At 39.1% G+C, this 20,210-nt stretch overlaps 2 protein-coding genes across 4 annotated transcripts; one reads left to right on the top strand and one right to left on the bottom strand.

The window, feature by feature from the left end:
- Positions 1-103: 103 nt before the first annotated feature.
- Positions 104-15,007, bottom strand: HAUS2 (HAUS augmin like complex subunit 2). Of its 2 annotated transcripts, XM_055316595.1 has the most exons (6): positions 14,695-14,853; positions 8,400-8,492; positions 8,006-8,075; positions 5,848-5,980; positions 4,468-4,576; positions 106-2,533 (listed from the first exon to the last, which is right to left on the bottom strand). In XM_055316595.1, the coding sequence occupies exons 1-6, from the start codon at positions 14,785-14,787 to the stop codon at positions 2,324-2,326; spliced, it is 708 nt and encodes a 235-aa protein (XP_055172570.1). In that variant the 5' UTR covers positions 14,788-14,853; the 3' UTR covers positions 106-2,323. The 2 variants fall into 2 exon arrangements, with proteins under 2 accessions (XP_055172571.1, XP_055172570.1); XM_055316596.1 differs by lacking the exons at positions 8,006-8,075; positions 8,400-8,492 and having other exon boundaries at positions 104-2,533; positions 14,695-15,007.
- Positions 14,992-19,282, top strand: LRRC57 (leucine rich repeat containing 57). 2 transcript variants are annotated; one of them, XM_055316594.1, is made up of 6 exons: positions 14,992-15,121; positions 15,212-15,317; positions 15,423-15,561; positions 16,295-16,563; positions 17,769-17,954; positions 18,372-19,282. In XM_055316594.1, exons 2-6 carry the CDS (start codon positions 15,234-15,236, stop codon positions 18,411-18,413), a joined length of 720 nt encoding a protein of 239 aa, XP_055172569.1. In that variant the 5' UTR covers positions 14,992-15,121; positions 15,212-15,233; the 3' UTR covers positions 18,414-19,282. The 2 variants fall into 2 exon arrangements, with proteins under 2 accessions (XP_055172569.1, XP_055172568.1); XM_055316593.1 differs by lacking the exon at positions 18,372-19,282 and having other exon boundaries at positions 17,769-18,363.
- The last annotated feature ends 928 nt before the right edge of the window (positions 19,283-20,210 follow it).

The following is a 20,210-nucleotide window of genomic DNA, read 5'->3' as shown; positions in this document are numbered from 1 at the left end:
GACACTACATAGAGAATCTATCACATAGGATTCAGACAAGAGCCACAAAATTTTAGTTAGAAATTACAGGTTTATTATTATTTTTTTAATTTTGAGAAAGACATACTAGATAAAAAGATAAAGCCAGGCATTATCAATTTTTGTGACATAGTATATATATATAAATATAAATATATATACACAAAAAAAAATATATGAAATCACATGAAGAAAAAAAAGAGTAAGATGTTTGAAACCAAGGCTGGGCTTTTTTTTTTTTTAATTTTTATTTATTTATGATAGTCACACAGAGAGAGAGAGAGAGGCAGAGACATAGGCAGAGGGAGAAGCAGGCTCCATGCACCAGGAGTCTGATGTGGAATTCGATCCCGGGTCTCCAGGATTGCGCCCTGGGCCAAAGGCAGGTGCTAAACTGCTGTGCCACCCAGGGATCCCCTGAAACCAAGGCTGGGCTTGAACAAACTTCTAATGAAATACAACTAAAACTTTGTTCAAATGACTAGACAATGTCAGGCAATGTTCAAGATGTTACAACCACTCTTCTATATCCCATTTACAAAGTCAGCAAAGTAGGCTTCAAAATATGATCCCTGGTTGTTCTGGCAGTTTTTCAGTAATGATCCTGCTTCCTTTTGAAGAACTACTTTACTCAGTCACTGCGTTGAGGTCTTCCTGTGTTAAGGAGTACGATGAAAAGGATCAGAGAACCTTGCTGACAGAGAATGCAAAAGCATAAAAATACCGATGCTTCTATTTTTTAAAAGCAAAAGAAAATACCAAGTCTGAAAAATAACCCAGAGGTAGTTATAGTATTCATACAAATGAATACAACCTAAGGCTTAGTGTTACACCACTTTAAAAAAAAATTATTTGAGAGTGCATGAAAGCACAGGTGGAGGATCAGAGGAAGAGAATCTCAAATGGACTCCCTGCTGAGAGTAGAGCCTGACCCAGAGGATCATGGGCTGAAATGAAATCAAGAGTTGGGACACTTAACCGACTGGGCTGTTCAGGCGCCCCAATATACAGCTCTCTTTTATATGTACAATAGTCTCAGGTAAAGTATCTGAGCATTTTGTAAGGCAAACCACTTAAAGTTTTACTATAATATGGCTTTTTCTGTTCTTTATTCTACCTTTCTTCTTTGCCTGCTCATAAGCCTACCCATGAACACCCTCAGAAATTTCTTCATGTCTCAGGGTCTTTTTTTTTTTTACCCCCCACCCCCATGTCTCAGGGTCTTGAATATTCCCTCCCCCCAGGTTTGATGGTTGGAGAATTCACAGGGTTTAGTGTATCACTGTATCCATGGGCATGATATTAACAAAAGCATACACAGTAAAATAGCAAAGGGAAAAGGTGCACGAGGCAAAGCCCAGGTGAAACCAGACACAAGCTTCCAGAGCCCTCTGCTACTGGAGTCTCACACAGGATATGCTTAATTCCCACAGTAACTAAGGTGTAACGTGTCAAATGTCTTTCATGAAAGCTCATTAGAAACCCAGTGCCCAGGGTTATGATCATGGGCTAGCCACACAGGTACCTTCTGTCTAATATATATCAAAATTCTAGACTCCCAGAAGGAATGGGAGACTAGAACCACACTGCAGAAACACTTGAGTCACTATGAACAACTCTAATCACCAGTGATAGTGGAAGGAGCCCTGCTGAAATCTAAATTCCAAGAAGCCAGACAAGAGCCAACTTTGTAAGCAGGCCTTTCAAAGGACAGCAGCCAGGTCTACTACATTTGTTCTTTCGTATATACTTAGCAACTGTCTCACAGTGAAACTCAACATACTTTCATTTTCAAGGAGACTCTTTTAATTCAGAAACAAGCATTTAAAAAGACATTTAAAAAAAAAAAAAAGGGAACCCTGGGTGGCGCAGCGGTTTGGCACCTGCCTTTGGCCCAGGGCGTGATCCTGGAGACCCGGGATCGAATCCCACGTCGGGCTCCCGGTGCATGGAGCCTGCTTCTCCCTCTGCCTATGTCTCTGCCCCTCTCTCTCTCTGTGACTATCATAAATAAATAAAAATTTAAAAAATAAAAAAAAATAAAAAAAAAGATGACATAAGAGTCTCCTGAGATACTGTCATATTTGATCTTCAAGAGTTTTACTGAAAAGTAGAATGTAAATACATGAAAAAAAACAAAAGAAAATTCAATTTGGTCTTAATGAACTTGGAATCTTAGTATTTCAATATAAAGAGAGCTCTTGCAGTACTGCTAGCAGCAGAGCCTATAAATGCCCATATTACAATTGGCTAGAAATAGACTTCGATGACTACATATAATTAGGCAAAAATAAACAGTTGACAATCACTTGGAATTAATGGTTTGGACATGAACTTTAGAAGTAAAAGGTAAAGAAGGCTTTATAACATCATGTTTATGAAGATAATTTTCTTCTGCTAGTATTTTGGGAATACAAGAGGAAATTTCCTTTTGCTGTTCTCGCCACTTGAGTATATTCTCTGCCAATTCTTCTGTCTCAGTCACCAACATATCCATTTTTGCTAAAGCCATGCTCTGTAGTATTTGAAAGGAGAAAACAGGAGAAATTACATCTGTCATTAATACAACATTATTATATCATAAATGGTTAGGATACCAAAAGTTCACACCCAACCTTTTCTAGCCCCTTAATACAAAGGCATCTTAAAATTGTGTTCTCCCCACTTATTATAGTACACGCTTTTTCTTTATGAGTTCACCTCCCTTTGTCTTCAATTATCACCTCAAAGCGGATGACACATAATTTATATTGTAAAACTACTTCTTTCCTAAAATTCAGTCCCATATTTGTCTATTGAAAATCTCTAACTGAATGTACATTCAGTATCTCAAACTCAATTCAGTTGCAATTCAACAATGACAGAAGATTTACTATCTGTGCAAGGCATGTCAGAAAACAGTCATTAGCTTTTTTGATTTCTTGATCCTACTCACCTTCAAGTCACCAAGGCTAGATAGTTCATGATCATGGGTGTGTCCCTTGTCCAAAAAGTAGACATATTCTAGAAATTTGCCATCCCAAATAAAAATCTACATAATCTTTTGTTTTCCTATGCTTTAAATCTTGTATCTGAATGCTTGTATTTATTTTCTAAGTTTCTCTGCCTTTGCTTCATTTGCCTAGTTCTCTAGTCTATGGCTTATCAAACCTTATGTGTGTAGGAATCACCTGAGGAAATTGTTAAACTACAGATTCAGATTCTGAAGGTCTAAGGTGAATTAAGTCTGCAATTCTGCATTTCTAACAAGCTTCCAGGTGATGCTGAGCTCTCTGTCCATACTTTGAGTGACTTAGTCTCCTTTTTTTTTTTTTTAAAGATTTTATTTATTTATGAGAAGGGGGCAGAGACACAGGGAGAAGCAGGCTCCACGCAGGGAGCCCCACGCGGGACTTGATCCCGGGACTCCAGGATCACGCTCTGGACCAAAGGCAGGCGCTAAACCGCTAAGCCATCCAGGAATCCCCTGACTCGGTCTACTCTATCCAATATTTTCTCCATTACAGTATAAGTCATCCTCTTTACCCTGCTCTAAAATAAAAATAAAACCAAAAATCCATTTGAACTGTTGAATGTTCCCCAATACTCGGAGAGTAAAGTCTGCTTCCTGGTCTGCTTTTCAAGGCATTCCATAAACTTAACTCTGATTTAATCTCCCTTTCAATATCTTTAAGTATCAGCCAAAGGGGAAGTACCACTCTTCCCCCAAACTGCCAGTGCTAATTTTCTTCTTCTTCTTTTTTTAAGATTTTATTTAATTTGAGAGAGAGAGCATGAGTGGGGAAGGGCTGAAGGAGAGGGAGAAGCAGGCTCCCCACTGAGTGCAGAGCCAAAAGAGGGGCTCGATTCCCAGGACTCATTCTTGGTACTCTAGGATCATTACCTGAGCTGAAGGCAGGTGCTCAACCAACTAAGCCAAGATAGAGAGTATCTTATTACAGCTCTCTCACTAAACCTTGAGAATTTGAGGGCAGGGATTGGTCATATTTGTTTCTCTCTCCTGATACCTATAGCATTGCCCCTTGCACAATATAAAAAAGAACATTTATTAAATATTAGAATAAAACAATGTAAAATGACTTCTAAAAAAGCTCTAACAAAATCCATCTTAATTTTAAGAAATAATTTATTCAGAATATTAGTCATCAAAAAGTTAAACAAAGGGGTGCCTGGGTGGCTCAGTTGGTTAAGTAACTCTTGATTTTGGCTCAGGTCATGATCTCAGGGTTGTGAGATCAAGCCCTGCTGTCAGGCTCTGCACTGGGCATAGAGCCTACCCAAGATTCTCTTTCTTTCTTCCTCTGCCTCTTCCTCACTTCTCCCTCTTTTAAAAAGAAAAAAAAAAAAGTTTAAACAAAGAGCTCACACAGTTGAGATTCTAGTATAAAGGAACTAAATAGAGCCAATGTAATGTGAAATAGTTGAGATACTTAAATTGTTAATACTCACCATTTTCCTTAGATTTTCATCTAAATGAGGGATATTTCTGATTGTTTCAAGATGGTTTTCTAATCTTTCGATGAAAGTTACTGCCAATTCCAGTAAATGTACCATGTACCTGAAAGAGGGAGAAAAAAGTCAACTGTTTTTTTAAGTTATTTTGTGTTCTTTTTTATTTTTAATTTGGACTTTTAGTATAAGATAAGAGAATTACAATCAACCCAGTGAGCCAATAATAACCTTTCTGAATTCATGGAAATACCACTGATAAAAATGTCATTTTCCTTCACTTTAAGCAGAAATTAACTTGTCATCCAAAAAGAAAAATAGAGACAACACTAATAATATCTGGTGCCCAACCTAATATTAGACAAAATTTAATGTTAATAATTTTATCCCATAAGTAATTTCCCCAGATTAAATCTCATTACATTTCAATCTACTCATTCTCGAAGGGTGAAGACGGTAAGGATAAATGTACTTGACTGAAACTGCCTATAGCCAAAACCACTTTGAACCTTCGTATTTGCAAAATGCTTTAATATCATTACTCAGTTCTTCTGATATATAATGTATAATATATACATTAATGGTATTTTACTGTACTGAACAGATAACTGAATATCCCCACAAGAATGAGATTTTTATATTTATTCTTTTACTAAAAGATAAAATATCTGACACTTAAGAAAGGTACTGATTTGCTCAGGGTCAGCTAGTGAGGCATTGGTGGAGAAGGTTAGCAATCAGATCCCTAGATGTTTGCTTCTTTACTGTTCATTATTATACTTGTAATACTCATATAAGGAAAAGAGCAACAGAGTATGCCCATTCTATGGATTGGGAAACTAAGGCTAACAAACCATTTGCCTCAGGTTTTGAAGCCTACAAAAACCATTTACCTACACGAACCATTTGCTTAAGGTTTTGAAGCCTACAAAAAGCACAAATAAGTCTAGGACTCAGTCCTTTTCCCCCTTTAGCTGTCATTGTTTTCACCTCTCCCTACTTAAACTCCCTAAGAGAATTTTTACATATAGGCAACATTAACAGAACAGTAAGTTTACTTCATAAAAAATGGTCTGTATGTAATAAAATAATTTTTACCCATCTTACTATACATTATTGATCTACTTTCTTTCACTGAAGTCATTACATCATTCCAAAACACAGTTGGCAAAAGGAATGCCTTTCTCTTCACCACAGCTTAACTCTTTAAAAGCAAAAGATTTTCTTTCTGGTTTTATGTATCAGCATTAATAGTACTGTTAACAGACATAATCACTAATATATTGTTTAATGAATTATGCTATGAAATAACTACCAGTCTAAACAAAAAATACCCTTAGGAGACATGCGTAATCATTAACTTCTACTTTTTAATTTAACCTGTGATAAACAGCTTCAATAGGCAAGTTTTCCTCGCAAGTGGTTTTCAACAGTCTTTGCCTGAGGGACCTCTTCTCTTTTAACACTGCTTCCAAATGATTATTCATGCTTTGCAGAGTATGACACTTCTGAGCTATACAAACCAGAAACAGGAATTACAGTTAGCAATATGACAAGTTTTATTTTTATTTTTTAAAAATATTTCATTCATTTATTTATTTATTTATTCATGAGAGACACAGAGAGAGGCAGAGACATAGGCATAGGGAGAAGCAGGCTCCCTGCAGGGAGCCTGATGTGGGACTCAATCCCAGGACCCTGGGATTATGACTTGAGCCAAAGGCAGATGCTCACCCACTGAGCCACCCACACATCCCAACAATATGACAAGTTTTAAAATCACTAATAATTTCTTTTTGCTTTGATGTTACCAATGTCAAAAATTAATATATTTCTCTCCTAAATATCTGCCCTTTGCTATCTTTAATATCAAACCAGTTTACTTTCAACAATTTTCTTAGTTTGCCTGCTGACAACAAAATCCAGTGCTAAATTCTTTGCATTGTGAAACGCCAGGACACCTGCACCCCAATGTTTATAGCAGCAATGTCCACAATAGCCAAACTGTGGAAGGAGCCTCGTTATCCATCGAAAGATGAATGGATAAAGAAGATGTGGTCTATGTATACAATGGAATATTACTCAGCCATTAGAAATGACAAATACCCACCATTTGCTTCGATGTGGATGGACCTGGAGGGTATTATGCTGAGCGAAATAAGTCAATCGGAAAAGGACAAACATTATATGGTCTCATTCATTTGGGGAATATAAAAATTAGTGAAAGGGAATAAAGGGAAAGGAGAGAAAATGAGTAAAAATATCAGTGAGGGTGACAAAACATGAGAGACACCTAACTCTGGGAAATGAAAAAGGGATAGTGGAAGGGGAGGTGGGCAGGAGGTTAGGGTGACTGGGTGATGTGCACTGAGGGGGGCACTTGGCGGGATGAGCACGGGGTGTTATGGATAACCTTATATAAGCGCCAGGCAATAAAAACTCCAATTAAAAAAAAAAAAGTAAATTCTTTGCATTATTCAAGTCTACTCCTAGTTCAGTTTTTATAAGCCAGAGCCATATTCTTCACATAAAATCTATCTGCCTCTAACATTCTACATGGACATTAAAAAATAAGCATTTGGGGAACCCTGGGTGGCGCAGCAGTTTAGCGCCTGCCTTTGGCCCAGGGCGCAATCCTGGAGACCCGGGATTGAGTCCCACGTCGGGCTCCCGGTGCATGGAGCCTGCTTCTCCCTCTGCCTATGTCTCTGCCTCTCTCTCTCTCTCTCTCTCTCTCTCTGTGACTATCATAAATAAATAAAAAGAATTTAAAAAAAATAAGCATTTGTCTTACAAACTATTTCTGATCATTTTAATATTTTGCCCAGAATTCAGTTAATGGCTGCCAATTGCCACTTTTAAATTTTATTTTGAAAAAAATGTCAAACTTACAGAAAAGTTTCATTATATTCCCACATACATTTCACCTAAACTCACCAACTATTAACATTTAGCTACATTTTTATTTCTTGTTTCTCCACATACTCAATACATGTATTTTTGCTGACCCACTTAAGTTGTACATGACATGAAATTTTTACCCCTAAAACCTGAGCATGTATTTCCCTAAATAGGAAAATTCTTATGTAACTATATTACAAGTATCAAATTCATAAAATTTAAAATTGGTACAATACTACCAATATTTAATACAGTCCATATAAACACATCACCAAATAATTCAATAATGTCCCTTATAGCAAAATAAATTTCTGATCAAGTATTCAGTCCATGACCATACTATGCTTTGGCTATTGAGTCCCTTTAGTCTCCTTTAATCTGGAAAGTTTCTCAGCCCTTCTTGGTCTTTCAAGCTTTCCTGAATTTGAGGAGCTCCTACCTTGGTTACATTTTATGCTATTTGTACTAGTCAAATGAGTAAGACTTCTATTTGAGCACAGAATAGAAGACTTCATTAGCTTTGGGGCAATACCTGGAAAAATTACGGTATATCATAATTTTATTGCCTGGTGCTTATATAAGGTTATCCAAGAAAAAGTTGAAATTCCAATGATTACTATTTCATCAAACTACTTACCCAAAAAGAAAGGATGAACAACATCTGCTGTATCTTTTTCTAGTTTTAAAAGTTCAATTTCCAAGTTTTTCTACATTAATAAGAAAAATAACATTTAGTTCATGTAGAATGGTGCCTGAAGGCTTATACTTTAGTAAAAAAGGCATAGTCTTTAACCCAGGAATATTTGTGGGGAGGGAGAAGGATTTGTTATGATAGCCCAGGGGATTTACTGAACATTTTCATTTTGGTGTTCAAGCCCTATTGCTGCTACTGCTAACTACTACTATCACTTATAAGTAAACACTTAACTGGCTATGTGCTAGACAATGTTCTAAGTGCAAAAGAACTGCTATTGGAATCAACCAAGATTTTTTTTCCTGTACTAGAAAGTAAAAAGTCCAACATAATTTACCTGGTAGATTTCAGCTTGAATATTTGTGATCTGCTGTAGTCTGGAGAAGTTCACAAAGTAAGGAGCTGATTTCTTAGATATATTTAACATCTCCTATTGGCAAGTGAACAGAGAAAGCAGTAGTATGTCACAAAAAGTTTCTATGTGCACTGGAATAGCAAACCCACAGGCTTAAAACATGAGGATTTATTATGTCCAACACTGCCCCCCGGGGGGGGGAAGAAGTACAGAGTGTAACAGTAGCAATGTATATTTCCTGTTTGCAAAATACCATCTGGGCGCCTGAGTAGCTCAGTGGGTTAAGCATCTGATTCTCCGTTTCAGCTCAGGTCATGATCTTGGGGTCATGAGACTGAGCTCCACTTATGGGCTCCCTGCTCAGGAGTTAGCCTGGTATTCTTACCCTCTTCCTTTTACTCCCCTCCGCCCATCCCCTCTGTGCACCCATAGACACTCTTTTTCCCTCCCTCTCAAATAAATAAATCTTAAAAAAAAAAAAAAAAACCCTAAATATTCACTATCACAAATCCTTTGGCCAAATATTTAAAAAATAAGAAAAACAAAAAACACTTAATCACTGTGTTCTATTTCCTAAAGTACTATGCACAATATATTTACATTAGTGACAGCTTACCAGAGAAGGCTGGTAAGGTTAAGAAGGCCGAGGCTTAGATTGTTGGAGAATCACCTCTATACAAATCACCAAGACCTAGTCTCTGACTTTCTGAGGGCTAAAATCAAATAGTTTCCCACCATGGAATAATTTATCAGATTCATTAAATGATCTTTATTGGCTGCCTCTTTTCACATTCTCACTTTTTGTTTAAGATTTTATGTATTCATTAGAGACAGAGAGAAAGAGGCAGAGACACAGGCAGAGGGAGAAGCAGGCTCCATGCAGGGAGCCTGATGTGGGACTTGATCCCAGGACCCCTGGGATCACGATCGGAGCCAAAGGCAGACGCTCAACCACTGAGCCACACAGGTGCCCCACATTCTCACTCTCTTAAAGGAATCTTCTGTCCAGGTGGAATTCTTCTTCTAAAAAGCTTATGTCCTCCTTTTTATCCTTTCATTTCATGCAAAATATTGCTTGCATATATTGCCTCCTTAAATTGCAGATTGCTTCAGAATAAGAATATTGTTCATCCCCCGAGTCCATCCGTAATTTTCTCTGTATTCTTTTTTTCTTCTTCTTTTTTTAAGATTTATATATTTATTCATGAGAGACACAGAGAGAGAGAGGCAGAGACACAGGCAGAGGGAGAAGCAGGCTCTTCACAGGAGCCTGATGCGAGGACTCGATCCCGAATCCCGGGATCACAACTTGAGCCCGGGATCACAACTTGAGCCGAAGGCAGCCACCCAACCGCTGAGCCACCCAGGCGTCACTCTTTTCTTCTTTTCAAGAATATTAGCATATTTAGAGATCTTTACATATCTTATAGGAAAAGGGTTAGAAAATGATAGTCCATGAACTAAATGCACCCCACTCACTGCCTGTTTTTGTATAGGCCATAAGCTAAGAATGGTTTTTATATTTTTTAAATGTTGGGAAGAAAAAAATTAAAAGAAAAATAGTATTTTGTGACACATGAAAATTATATGAAATTCAAATTTCAGGATTCAGAATAAACTCAACTGCACCCATTTATTTACTTATTATCTCTGGCTTCTTTCACACTACACCAGATGCAATTATATGGACCTAAAAGCCTCAGAAACTTATTCTCTGGCCCTTAATAGTAAAAATTTGCTGACCAATGATAACACACTTTATTAGCATTTATTAAGTTAGGCAACTGAAGATTCAGGATGGATGGGAAGGAAAAGATATTCTAGTATTGATATATATGTGAAAAGAAAGGGAAGATGAATCTGAGAATGTAGTTTCCTACTTAATCATGAAAGATCTTGACAACTATGACAAGCAATTATAAAATGAGAAAATGAGAGTAATTCAAAGTTTTCTGGTGACGAGGTAACATGTTCATATATAATACATATTTTAGAAATTTAAAGAGGATAATATGGAAAATAGAACTTATGAGGCTGGGGGGGCAGTAAGGAAAGTAAGGAATAGAGTGACTACTTAATGGGTATGGGGTTTCCATCAGGTTGATAAAAAAAAGTTTTGAAAATAGATTCACAACATTGTGACTATACTTCATGCCACTGAATTATACACTGATGTTAAAATGGTAAATTTTATATTAGGAGTATTTTACCACAAAAAGACCTACCACTAAAAACCAAAAAAGCTAGGTGAGAGATGGAACTGAAGGTTGAATATTTAGACAAGCAGTTAGTATAGCATTCCAGGTGAGAAGATGAGAACGTGGACTAGGTCAGTAGCAGTTAAAAAGGAAAGGAAGACAGAGATGTGATTCCCTGGAGAGATGAAACTGAAAAATCTTGGTTGATATGGGATACCAGGGATAAAGTCAGTCAATATTGACTCCAAGGATCCTAGCTCCAGTGACTGGACAGATAGACATGCCATTCAATGAGGAATATAAGACAAAATACTTTACGGCAAAACTGAGGGTTGAAGGAGTAAAGTATTAGTTCAACTTCATTCCATAAATATATATCATGGCTTAAATGAGGACAAATCTAATTTACTGCATTTCCATCATATCAGCATAACCTTTACTCTTCTTTCTGCTTTCTCTTAGGTATAAGGTAAATGAAAGTAAAACATCTCCCATTTCTCACTGTAATTTACTCATTCTCTGGTATCTCTTCATCCTGCCCTGTATATACAATAATCTTAACTGCACACATGCAAACTAGTGAACTTCTGGGCTCAACAGCAGGGTAATGGAGCTTAGCCAACAATATGCAAGGGAAACCAATGGAAAAAGAAGAGTACTCACCGGAGAGCCAAAAGGAGAAAGGAAAAAGAGAGAGTTGTCAAGTTTCTCTAATAGAAATTCTAACTATTTGAGGACAGTGACTTAGCCCTATATCTTATTTAAAAAAAGGGGGGGGGGGCAAGGATTGGGGAATACAGAAAAGTCTTTACTGTTGATCATTGCCATTTTATATTATATGCTTTATATGCCAGTAGGGTAAAGGGACACTGAAAATGAAAGGATCCTGAAAAAGGGAATCTGCTTGAGGCATTTCTGTTCATTCTGTTGCTAGGCACAAGAAGCTGAAATCCAGGACTTTATGTGTAATATAAAAATCCTGATAACACTGCGTGTACATAATATATACATATAAACTTGTGTCTGTGGACATCCCTTCTTTTTCGTTCTTTCCACTTCATACTGAATTCTAGCTGAGGAACATTAAAAGGGAGGCAGTGTAGCAGAGAAGTTAAGAGCAGTAAAAATGAGGGAAAGGATACAGAGAAGGGCAGGAAACACAGAAAATAAGATATATATATATATATATATATATATATATATAAGTTTATAAACATACATATATACAAATAACATATATAGATATATGTCTATCTGTATCTCTATATAGTATAACTGTATGTATTCAATCAAGTTACCATACTGATTAAAGCTTGCCAGAAAAATCCAAAAGGTTTAAGGCCACTAACATGGTCCTAGAGTATGAACAAAAACAACTTTATCCTACAGAGAGTTACCTATACCTTTCTTTCACTAAATCATTCTCCAATGGATAGATCAAAAGAAGAAAGCTCAAATAAGCTATGTTTTCTGGAAGAGTTTTTCATATCACAATTTTAAGCATCACTTGATTTCTTTTTTTTATTTTTTTATTTTTATTTATTTATGATAGTCACAGAGAGAGAGAGAGAGAGAGAGAGAGAGAGAGAGAGAGGCAGAGACATAGGCAGAGGGAGAAGCAGGCTCCATGCATTGGGAGCCCGACGTGGGATTCGATCCCTGGTCTCCAGGATCGTGCCCTGGGCCAAAGGCAGGCGCTAAACCGCTGTGCCACCCAGGGATCCCCGCATCACTTGATTTCTAATGCACGTGGGATGATGTACACTTAAGGGATCTTAACATTAAACATTAAAACTTAACATTAACATTAACATTAAAACTTAAAGAGATCATATAACATTTTGAAAGAACCAATGCTAAATCCTTCTAATAATACGTTTTCATATGCAATATTTGCTTAAAGTAAAATCATAGTACAAATCTGTAAAGTGTCCTCATTGGGACTAGTTGTGTAATAAGATTTTAAGATGGTCTAAAAGAGCTATGGACTGGCAGATCTCACCAGTATGCAAAACAGGTAACTGTCTAATTAGTGCTACTTGAAGGACAGTAGGAAAATCTTCTCCAAAACTTCTACCCCAACAAACAGCTGACTTATCAATGCCTAAAATTCTCTTAGGTGTTTAACCAATACACTCTAGAGGGTAAAGCCCCAAATGTCTTACAGTATGAGCTTACCAAATTACTTTGTTACAGAACTAAACAATGCAAGTGACAATATCAGGCCACTTGGTAGGAAGAAAACACAGGAGAGGAAGGTAAGAACTGGGGAGTGCTGTAGTTCTCTTTTGCCTATTTTCCAATGCATTCATCTGTACCTCCTTTCCCCTCCAAAATTCAAAAGATCTGGTTACTACAATCTCAAGTAATCTATAAGAATTCTTCAACAGAAGTTTAAACTCTTTCAACATAGTGTCACAGTATCATTTATCACAGTTCATCTTAGAGACGATACAATGTGTCAGAAGAGGGAGCGCTCTGTGATCTATTTCACTAGTTAAGTGACCTTGCCTAAATTTCTTGGGTCTCCTTAGACCTTAGTTGTTGTTGTTTCTCCTCCTCCTCCTTTCTTCTTCTTCTTCTAGATTTATTTATTTATTTATTTATTTATTTGAGAGAGAGAGAGAGAGAGAGAGAGCAAGCGACAGCAAGCAAGCACGGAGGAGGAGGGGCAGAGGGAGAGGAGAGAGAATCCTAAAGTAGTCTCCCCACTCAGCATGGAGCCACCAGTAGGGCTCCATCCCAGGACCCTGAGATCAGGACCTGAGCAGAAATCAAGAGTGAGAGGCTTAACCACCTGAGCCACCTAAGCGCCCTTTTAGTTTATCTTAAAAATAGGCACTGTAGGGTAAGGGCACGTGGGTGATTCCTTGGGTTAAGCCACTCTTGATCTCACCTCAGGTCCTAATCTCAGGGCTGTGGCAGGGAGCCCCATTTCCTACTCAGCTAAGAGAGGAGTTTGTTTGAAATTCTTTCCTTCTGCCTCTCCTCCCCTCTTTCTAATAATAAACCTTAAAAAAAAAGTGTAAGGTACAAGACTCTAATGACTCTTCTAAGTATACAAAGTTGTGTATTTTCCATAAATCTTCCATCATGTTCATACTGTTAATCCCTGCAGATGATTTTACCTTCCTACTTTCCAGTTTCTTTCAGCGAAAATCCTCAACTTGCTCGTTATCTCAAAATTTCTTTCCCTTAACCTCACTTTTCCCATTCCCTTGTCACTTCGGCCACTTGGATTCCATTATTGCTTCACATATTTAATTTCTCCCTCCACTGGCTCGTTTCCTTTGGCACATGAGCATGTTCTTCTTGTGGAACCTAAAACTACCACCGCTTGGGCTAATCTGCCTCTTCTCTTCTAATTACTCCCCTCCTCCATTCACGTTCCAAGGTCTTTCGGGTCTTTGCCGCCATTTTTTTTCATTCTTTTTTTTTTTTTTTTTTGCCTATTAACGTCGCGTGCTTTTCCTGACCCTCTCATGTACCCAGCGTCTCCCGCCCCGAATACGCTTCAGTGCCTCACACAAACAGGCTTGTTTGAGAATGTTTGTGTTTTAATTACTTACCCCTATTTCCCAACCCCAGCACCCATTACAATATAGAGGCGGTATCATCGGGTGCGAAAAAGCGGGAGGAAGATGGATCTTTATTATCTCTCACGAACTGACCGGATAACTCGCTCGCAGACACTCAAAACATCCTCTCTCCGGCAGCCCAGGTGGCTCAGCGGTTTAGCGCCGCCTTCAGCCCAGGGCGTGATCCTGGAGTCCTGGGATCGAGTTCCACGTCGGGCTCCCTGCAGGGAGCCTGCTCCTCCCTCTCTCTCTCTGTGTCCCTCATGAATAAATAAATAAATCTTTTTAAAAAAATCCTCTCTCTACAAGAACCCGCTTTCGCACAACCACGGCAGAACCGTCACTACTGTTGCCTGGAAGAGGCTCCATCGGCCTCTACCACGGCACAGCCGCCACCCAGCACCCTCGCACACACGCCCGCTGCCCGGCACCACCACCTCACGGCGATCTTCTGTCGCCACCGTCGGCACCCCCTTAATGACGCCATCGCCGCCCACGCACCTGAGTGACCATCCCCGACGCTACGAAATGGCTCAGCAGAAGCCCGGCAGCACTTGGCTCGGACGCGGGGTCCCAGGGGTTCGCGGCGGCCATGGCTGGGACCCAAGTCCCGGGCGGGCGCCGAGAGTGATAGATGATAGATAGGCGGACGCGCCGCGCGGATAGATGACGTCACAGGGCGTTTCTTCCCGGGCGGAAGCCCGGGGAGCGCATCCCGGGGGAGCGCGGGCCGTGGGTCTTCTCCAGCTAAGCCGGCTGTGAGCTGAGGGGTAGAAGATGAGTCCGGAGCTCCCTGATCATTCGTAGGCTCCAGCGGCGTCCAGCCTCGGAACACCTGCAAAAGCTGCTGGGCCTGGTGGTCGCGCCGTTCTCCCCTTTCTTCTTTGCCACTTTTAGTTGGCCCCCAAGATCTAGGAGTCGGCAGGAGGTGACAGCTTGGGCACGAGACCCAGCCGAGAGGCGGAGGGGGTGGCCGGATGCCTGGCTGAGCCGTGACAGCTGCGCTTCCTTCCTGCAGGGACCTGAGCCGCGGCCCTAGGATGGGAAACAGTGCCCTCCGCGCTCATGTGGAAACCGCGCAGAAAACTGGTGTCTTTCAGCTGAAGGACCGTGGGCTGACCGAGGTGAGACCGGGAGGGGACCGACCAGGGAAATTAAAGGGAGAGGGACGGCGGGGTGGTGAAGTTAACCGGTGAGGAATTCTCCGCACTCTGAACCCCTTTCTCCAGTTCCCCCCCGAGTTGCAGAAGCTGACCAGCAATCTAAGGACCATCGACTTGTCCAACAACAAGATCGAGAGCCTACCGCCTGTGATTATAGGGAAGTTCACTCTGCTGAAGAGCCTCTCCTTGAACAACAACAAACTCAGTATGGCTTTTGCACTTGGGAAGCTTTTGCTAGTGATCAGCTGTTAAGAAGGGTGGTTTTCTCTTACAAGCTTGTTTTTGTTATGAAACTGTTTTGAGGGCAGCCCGGGTGGTGCAGCGGTTTAGCGCGGCCTTCAGCACAGGGCGTGATCCTGGAGTCCCGGGATCGAGTCCCACGTCGGGCTCCCTGCATGGAACCTGCTTCTCCCTCTGCCTCTCTGTCTCTCTGTCTCTCTCTGTGTGTCTCTCATGAATAAATAAATAAAATCTAAAAAAAAAAAAAGAAACTTTTGAGAGCTCAAGATGCAGGAGGATGTCAGAGTCCTTGAAGCTACCTTGTAATTACACCTACATGCTTCCTCTGGTGGTATGATTGGTACTGGTTTAATTTGGACTTGAAAGGGAAGACCATCTTTGGGATGTAGTGTACAGCCAGCGAACTTAGGAGATGGAATGGGAAGGGGAGGGCCTAACAAATCCCGCAAAATTGCTCTCGGATTCTGCCGAGGTCCTTTTACAAAAGGAGCCCAATATATACATAAGTGCTTTCCTGTATTTTGACAGCACCCACATTTCCTGAAGACTATGTTGGTAAAATGCAATAGTTATAAATGGCACATGTGAGAATTTTATATGTATTGATAGGAGGCTTATCATGTAGCCATGTAGTTTTTTCTAAACTTAAAGGTGTTTCTCAGCTGTATCAGATTCAGGTTTTTATTTCTCTTTGCCAGCTCTTCTTCCCGAGGAGTTATGCAATCTGAAAAAACTAGAGATGCTAAGCTTAAACAACAATCACTTGAGAGAGCTACCATCTACCTTTGGGCAGCTGGCAGCCCTCAAGACCCTGAGCCTCTCTGGGAACCAGCTGCAAGCACTACCACCACAACTCTGTAGCCTAAGACACCTGGATGTGGTGGATCTCTCCAAGAATCAGATTCGGAGCATACCTGACACAGTGGGGGAGCTGCAGGTCATCGAACTCAATCTCAACCAGAACCAGGTCTAGAGTTTAAGGGATTTTTTTTCCCCTGCATCACCTGGGTTTAGTCTCCTGTATAATACTTTTCTAAACCATAACCATGGAGCTGGGTATCAGAGGCTAGATGAGCGGTACATTCTATGGGTTGGACTAATTTCCAAGCTCAAAGGGCCATTAGTTGAGATACTGGGTGTGTGTGTATCGTGTAGGTGTTTTTAGGAGAGTGGGATGGATAATGGGGTGAGATAATTTCAAAAGTTAAACTGTCTCACAAATCTTGAAGAATTCAGATCCTCCTCAAATATGCCTCTAGTCATCTAGCAAGGAGCTGTCAGGTAGAGTGGAAAAGAGGCTTTAACTCCTAAGTTCTTGGAGTTGGACAGAATAATTTATTGTCCCTTTTTTGACATCTTTGTCAAGTGTGTCCTGCTTTTACTGAAAATTTTTAAGTGACAGGCTTTCTGGCAATAGCCTGTTTCATTGTTGGACAGCTTTAATTGAAATATTTGAAATTTGTTTCCATTACTTTGGAAACTCCTTGCTTAATATGTATCCGACTGGAGAAATCATCTAGACATAAGGCTTAAATGATTAAACATAAAACAGACTAGGTGACCTTTAGCGCCTATGGATTTGTATTTGCATAGTCTAATACAATAGCCATACATTGCTGTTCAAATTCATTTAAGTTCGATTTTTTAAAAAAGAGTTTAAGGGAGGTGAGTGAGAGAGGGAGAGCACAAGGTGGGGTGCGGGGGAAGGTCAGGAGAAGCAGAAAGAAGTGGGAGGATGGTAGTCAAATCCAATAAGGAATGAGGACAGTGAATCTTTGACTTTGGCAGTATAATGGTATCAACGTACACATAAAAGATTGGCAGTAAATGCACCAAAATGTTCACGGTGGCAGATTAGAGGTAACTTTTTTCTTTAAACTTATGTGATTCTCAAATTTTCTATAATAGTGCTTTTATTAGAACACTTTTGTTTCTAAAAAGCCACTGGTGACCTTCAAACAGCATCTTTTTCCAAACAGTGGAGGAGGAATAACAGAAGCCAGATAACACAGGCTTTGGGAATGAGTAGGTAGTGAGAAAATGGAGGCGGTAAAAGCAAGAACTAGGACAAATGGTCAAGTTTTTGTTTTAATTTAGTAAAAAAAATAAAAAATCAAATCATAATCGCACTTTTGCTTTTTCCTATGATTCTTTTTTGTTGTCATTCAATAGATATCTCAGATCTCAGTAAAGATATCTTGCTGTCCTCGCCTTAAAGTTCTTCGCTTGGAAGAGAATTGTCTTGAGCTCAGCATGCTTCCACAGAGTATCCTCAGTGATTCCCAGATCTGTCTGCTTGCTGTGGAAGGCAACCTTTTTGAAATAAAGAAACTTCGAGAACTGGAAGGATATGATAAGGTATGTATTAGTGTACTTCATCACTATTCCAGAAGTGACAACAGTGAAATAACCTACATGAACATTGATAGCTGTAGGACATATGCATAATCCTGTTTATGTCAACAGATTTGTTCCCCATTTTGGAGGTGGAGTCTAAGAATTAGCCAAATGGTATTGTGCCAAGATAACTTTTTCTCCAGATAGCTTATTGTAAAGCATCTTTGTCTTTTGATGGGTATCCTATTAAAATACAAGGGGGAAAAAAACCCTAAACTATATGCTTTAAATTTGCAGTTAGGTCAATTTTGTAGGAAATGAAAAAGACCATACCCAATAAAAACCTAAATGAAAAAAAATCACAAAATCCTAATTTAAAAACAGGCTAATATTTGCTTGTGCCAAAATACCACATATTCTTCTTTCATGATTTTTTAGTACATGGAGAGGTTCACGGCCACTAAGAAGAAGTTTGCATGATGTTCTCCAGGAACATGGAAACCTTACAGGATACCAACATGGAATCTGTTGCAATCTGGCTGAATCAGAGGCTCCTGTTGTCAAGGATTATCTGCAGTAAGGAGATGATACTTCTGAAGATAATCATTTCAGTGATCTTTTTCCTTTCCAGGGCTCATCTTAAGTAAGCTAAAAGAAATCAAGAGATAGTAAGAGTCCTCCATTTTAAGTCATGGATAGGGTAAAGGACAATGTTGATCATCAAAACCATCCTAAGTCTGGCTTGAAGAAAAGCAGTAGCTGTTTATACAATGAGGGGATGCTGCTTGGTAACAGAATCACTCCATATCACAGCTCGAAATTTCATGTTTAGTTTCAGTGTATGAGCTTTCATAAAGTCAGTTGCCATTCCACTTGTGTTAACATTTCATATTTTTATGAAATTTAAATAATTTGTGAGAGGACTTATGATTTTATTTCAGTTCATCATTTAATTGCAGTGTTTATACTTGGAATTTATAATGTATATAAGTATGTGACTGTCTCAATTAAAAGTATATTCTGTCAGAGAAGCACCAACACAACACTAAGAGATGTTCCCCAAGGCTGCAGTAGCAAACTTTTTACTATTGCATGTGCCTTATTAGTAGAGGGCTCTGAAGAGCTAAAACTATATATGCAAAACTTGTAAAATACAAAGGGTTTTAATAATCAAGATTTTCCTGAAGCTTTGTTAGAAATAATGTATTTCTGGTAATCCTTTTCCCTTTTTATAATTCTACTAATCGAATTACCTATCAAAAAACTGCTACAATATTCTAAAATAACTTATGTTTATAAAATTTATTCTCTGGATGAGAGAATATACTAAATAAAGAATTTTTAATGAACTTCGGCTGGAAAAAGGGTTAATCCTTCAAAGGGAGAAGACAGGAGAACTTTAACCTGTATGTGGCCCTTTGTTTGAAAGTAAACTGATTAGAGAAATGTTTCATGTTCCTGTTAAGGTGCTAGAGTACTGAAATGCCTTCATGTGACCGATAAGCATTTTGCAGTATTGGAACGATACTAATTAAGAGAAACTAATACAAAGATACATGACCTCAGGTTGTTACTGACATGAACATTTAGGGAACTACCACTCTAATGTTCTGAGGTTTGTCTTTGCCAGGGCAATTTAGCATGTATTGTCAGTTCTTGTTTTATAAACCTAGTTTAACCATTAAGTCAATAGATCACAGCTTAGTATTTAATCTATATGAGGAAGTTTCTCTGACTTTAAATCTGATCTGAGTATTCTCTATTTCCCATGTTATTTTCTGTTCTCAACATTGGGAGGGTTGGGTTGCCAGTTTATTGTTAGCAACTGAGTTTTGCTTTTTGTAAACATCAGTGCTTAATCTCTAATTTTTAAATCAGTGCTTAACATCTAATAAATCAGAAGTTTAAATTAAACAACTTAAATGTCCCCAGACATTTATTAATTGGAGTCAAAAAAAAAAAGTCCCCCATCTCTAAGAATCAGTGACTGCTTTCACAACTTGGACTTATCCTTATTTCCAGTACCCTTTATTCACTCTCATTTTCCTGCCCAGTCACAGTGTTATTCTGCTCTTTAAACCCACAGTGCATTGTCTCCCCTGTAACTGCCTTTACATTGTTTGCTCAGTCAGGAATACCCTCTCCCTAATGTGCTCCTTCTATCTAAAACCCATTTTAAGTCTAAGCCAAATTAATTGCTCTCCCATCTGTTATGACAGCACTTCTCACATTCTATATTCATCTGTCTCTTGCTAGAATGAGCTACTTGTGGGCAGG

Source organism: Nyctereutes procyonoides, unplaced genomic scaffold (genome assembly GCF_905146905.1).
Source record: "Nyctereutes procyonoides isolate TBG_1078 unplaced genomic scaffold, NYPRO_anot_genome, whole genome shotgun sequence".
NCBI lineage: Eukaryota > Metazoa > Chordata > Mammalia > Carnivora > Canidae > Nyctereutes > Nyctereutes procyonoides.
The sequence above is the reverse complement of the archived record's forward strand: the minus strand, read 5'-3'. Positions and strand labels throughout refer to the sequence as shown.

Coding starts and splice junctions, on each gene's coding strand:
- LRRC57 (XM_055316593.1), top strand. CDS start 15,234: ATGGGAAACAGTGCCCTCCGCGCTCATGTGGAAACCGCGCAGAAAACT. Junction 15,318..15,422: donor AGGACCGTGGGCTGACCGAG/GTGAGACCGGGA, acceptor CCCTTTCTCCAG/TTCCCCCCCGAGTTGCAGAA. Junction 16,564..17,768: donor TCAATCTCAACCAGAACCAG/GTCTAGAGTTTA, acceptor GTCATTCAATAG/ATATCTCAGATCTCAGTAAA.
- HAUS2 (XM_055316595.1), bottom strand. CDS start 14,787: ATGGCCGCCGCGAACCCCTGGGACCCCGCGTCCGAGCCAAGTGCTGCC. Junction 8,493..14,694: donor CGTCGGGGATGGTCACTCAG/GTGCGTGGGCGG, acceptor ACTTGCCAATAG/GAGATGTTAAATATATCTAA. Junction 4,577..5,847: donor ATTGAAGCTGTTTATCACAG/GTTAAATTAAAA, acceptor TCCCTCTTTCAG/GTACATGGTACATTTACTGG.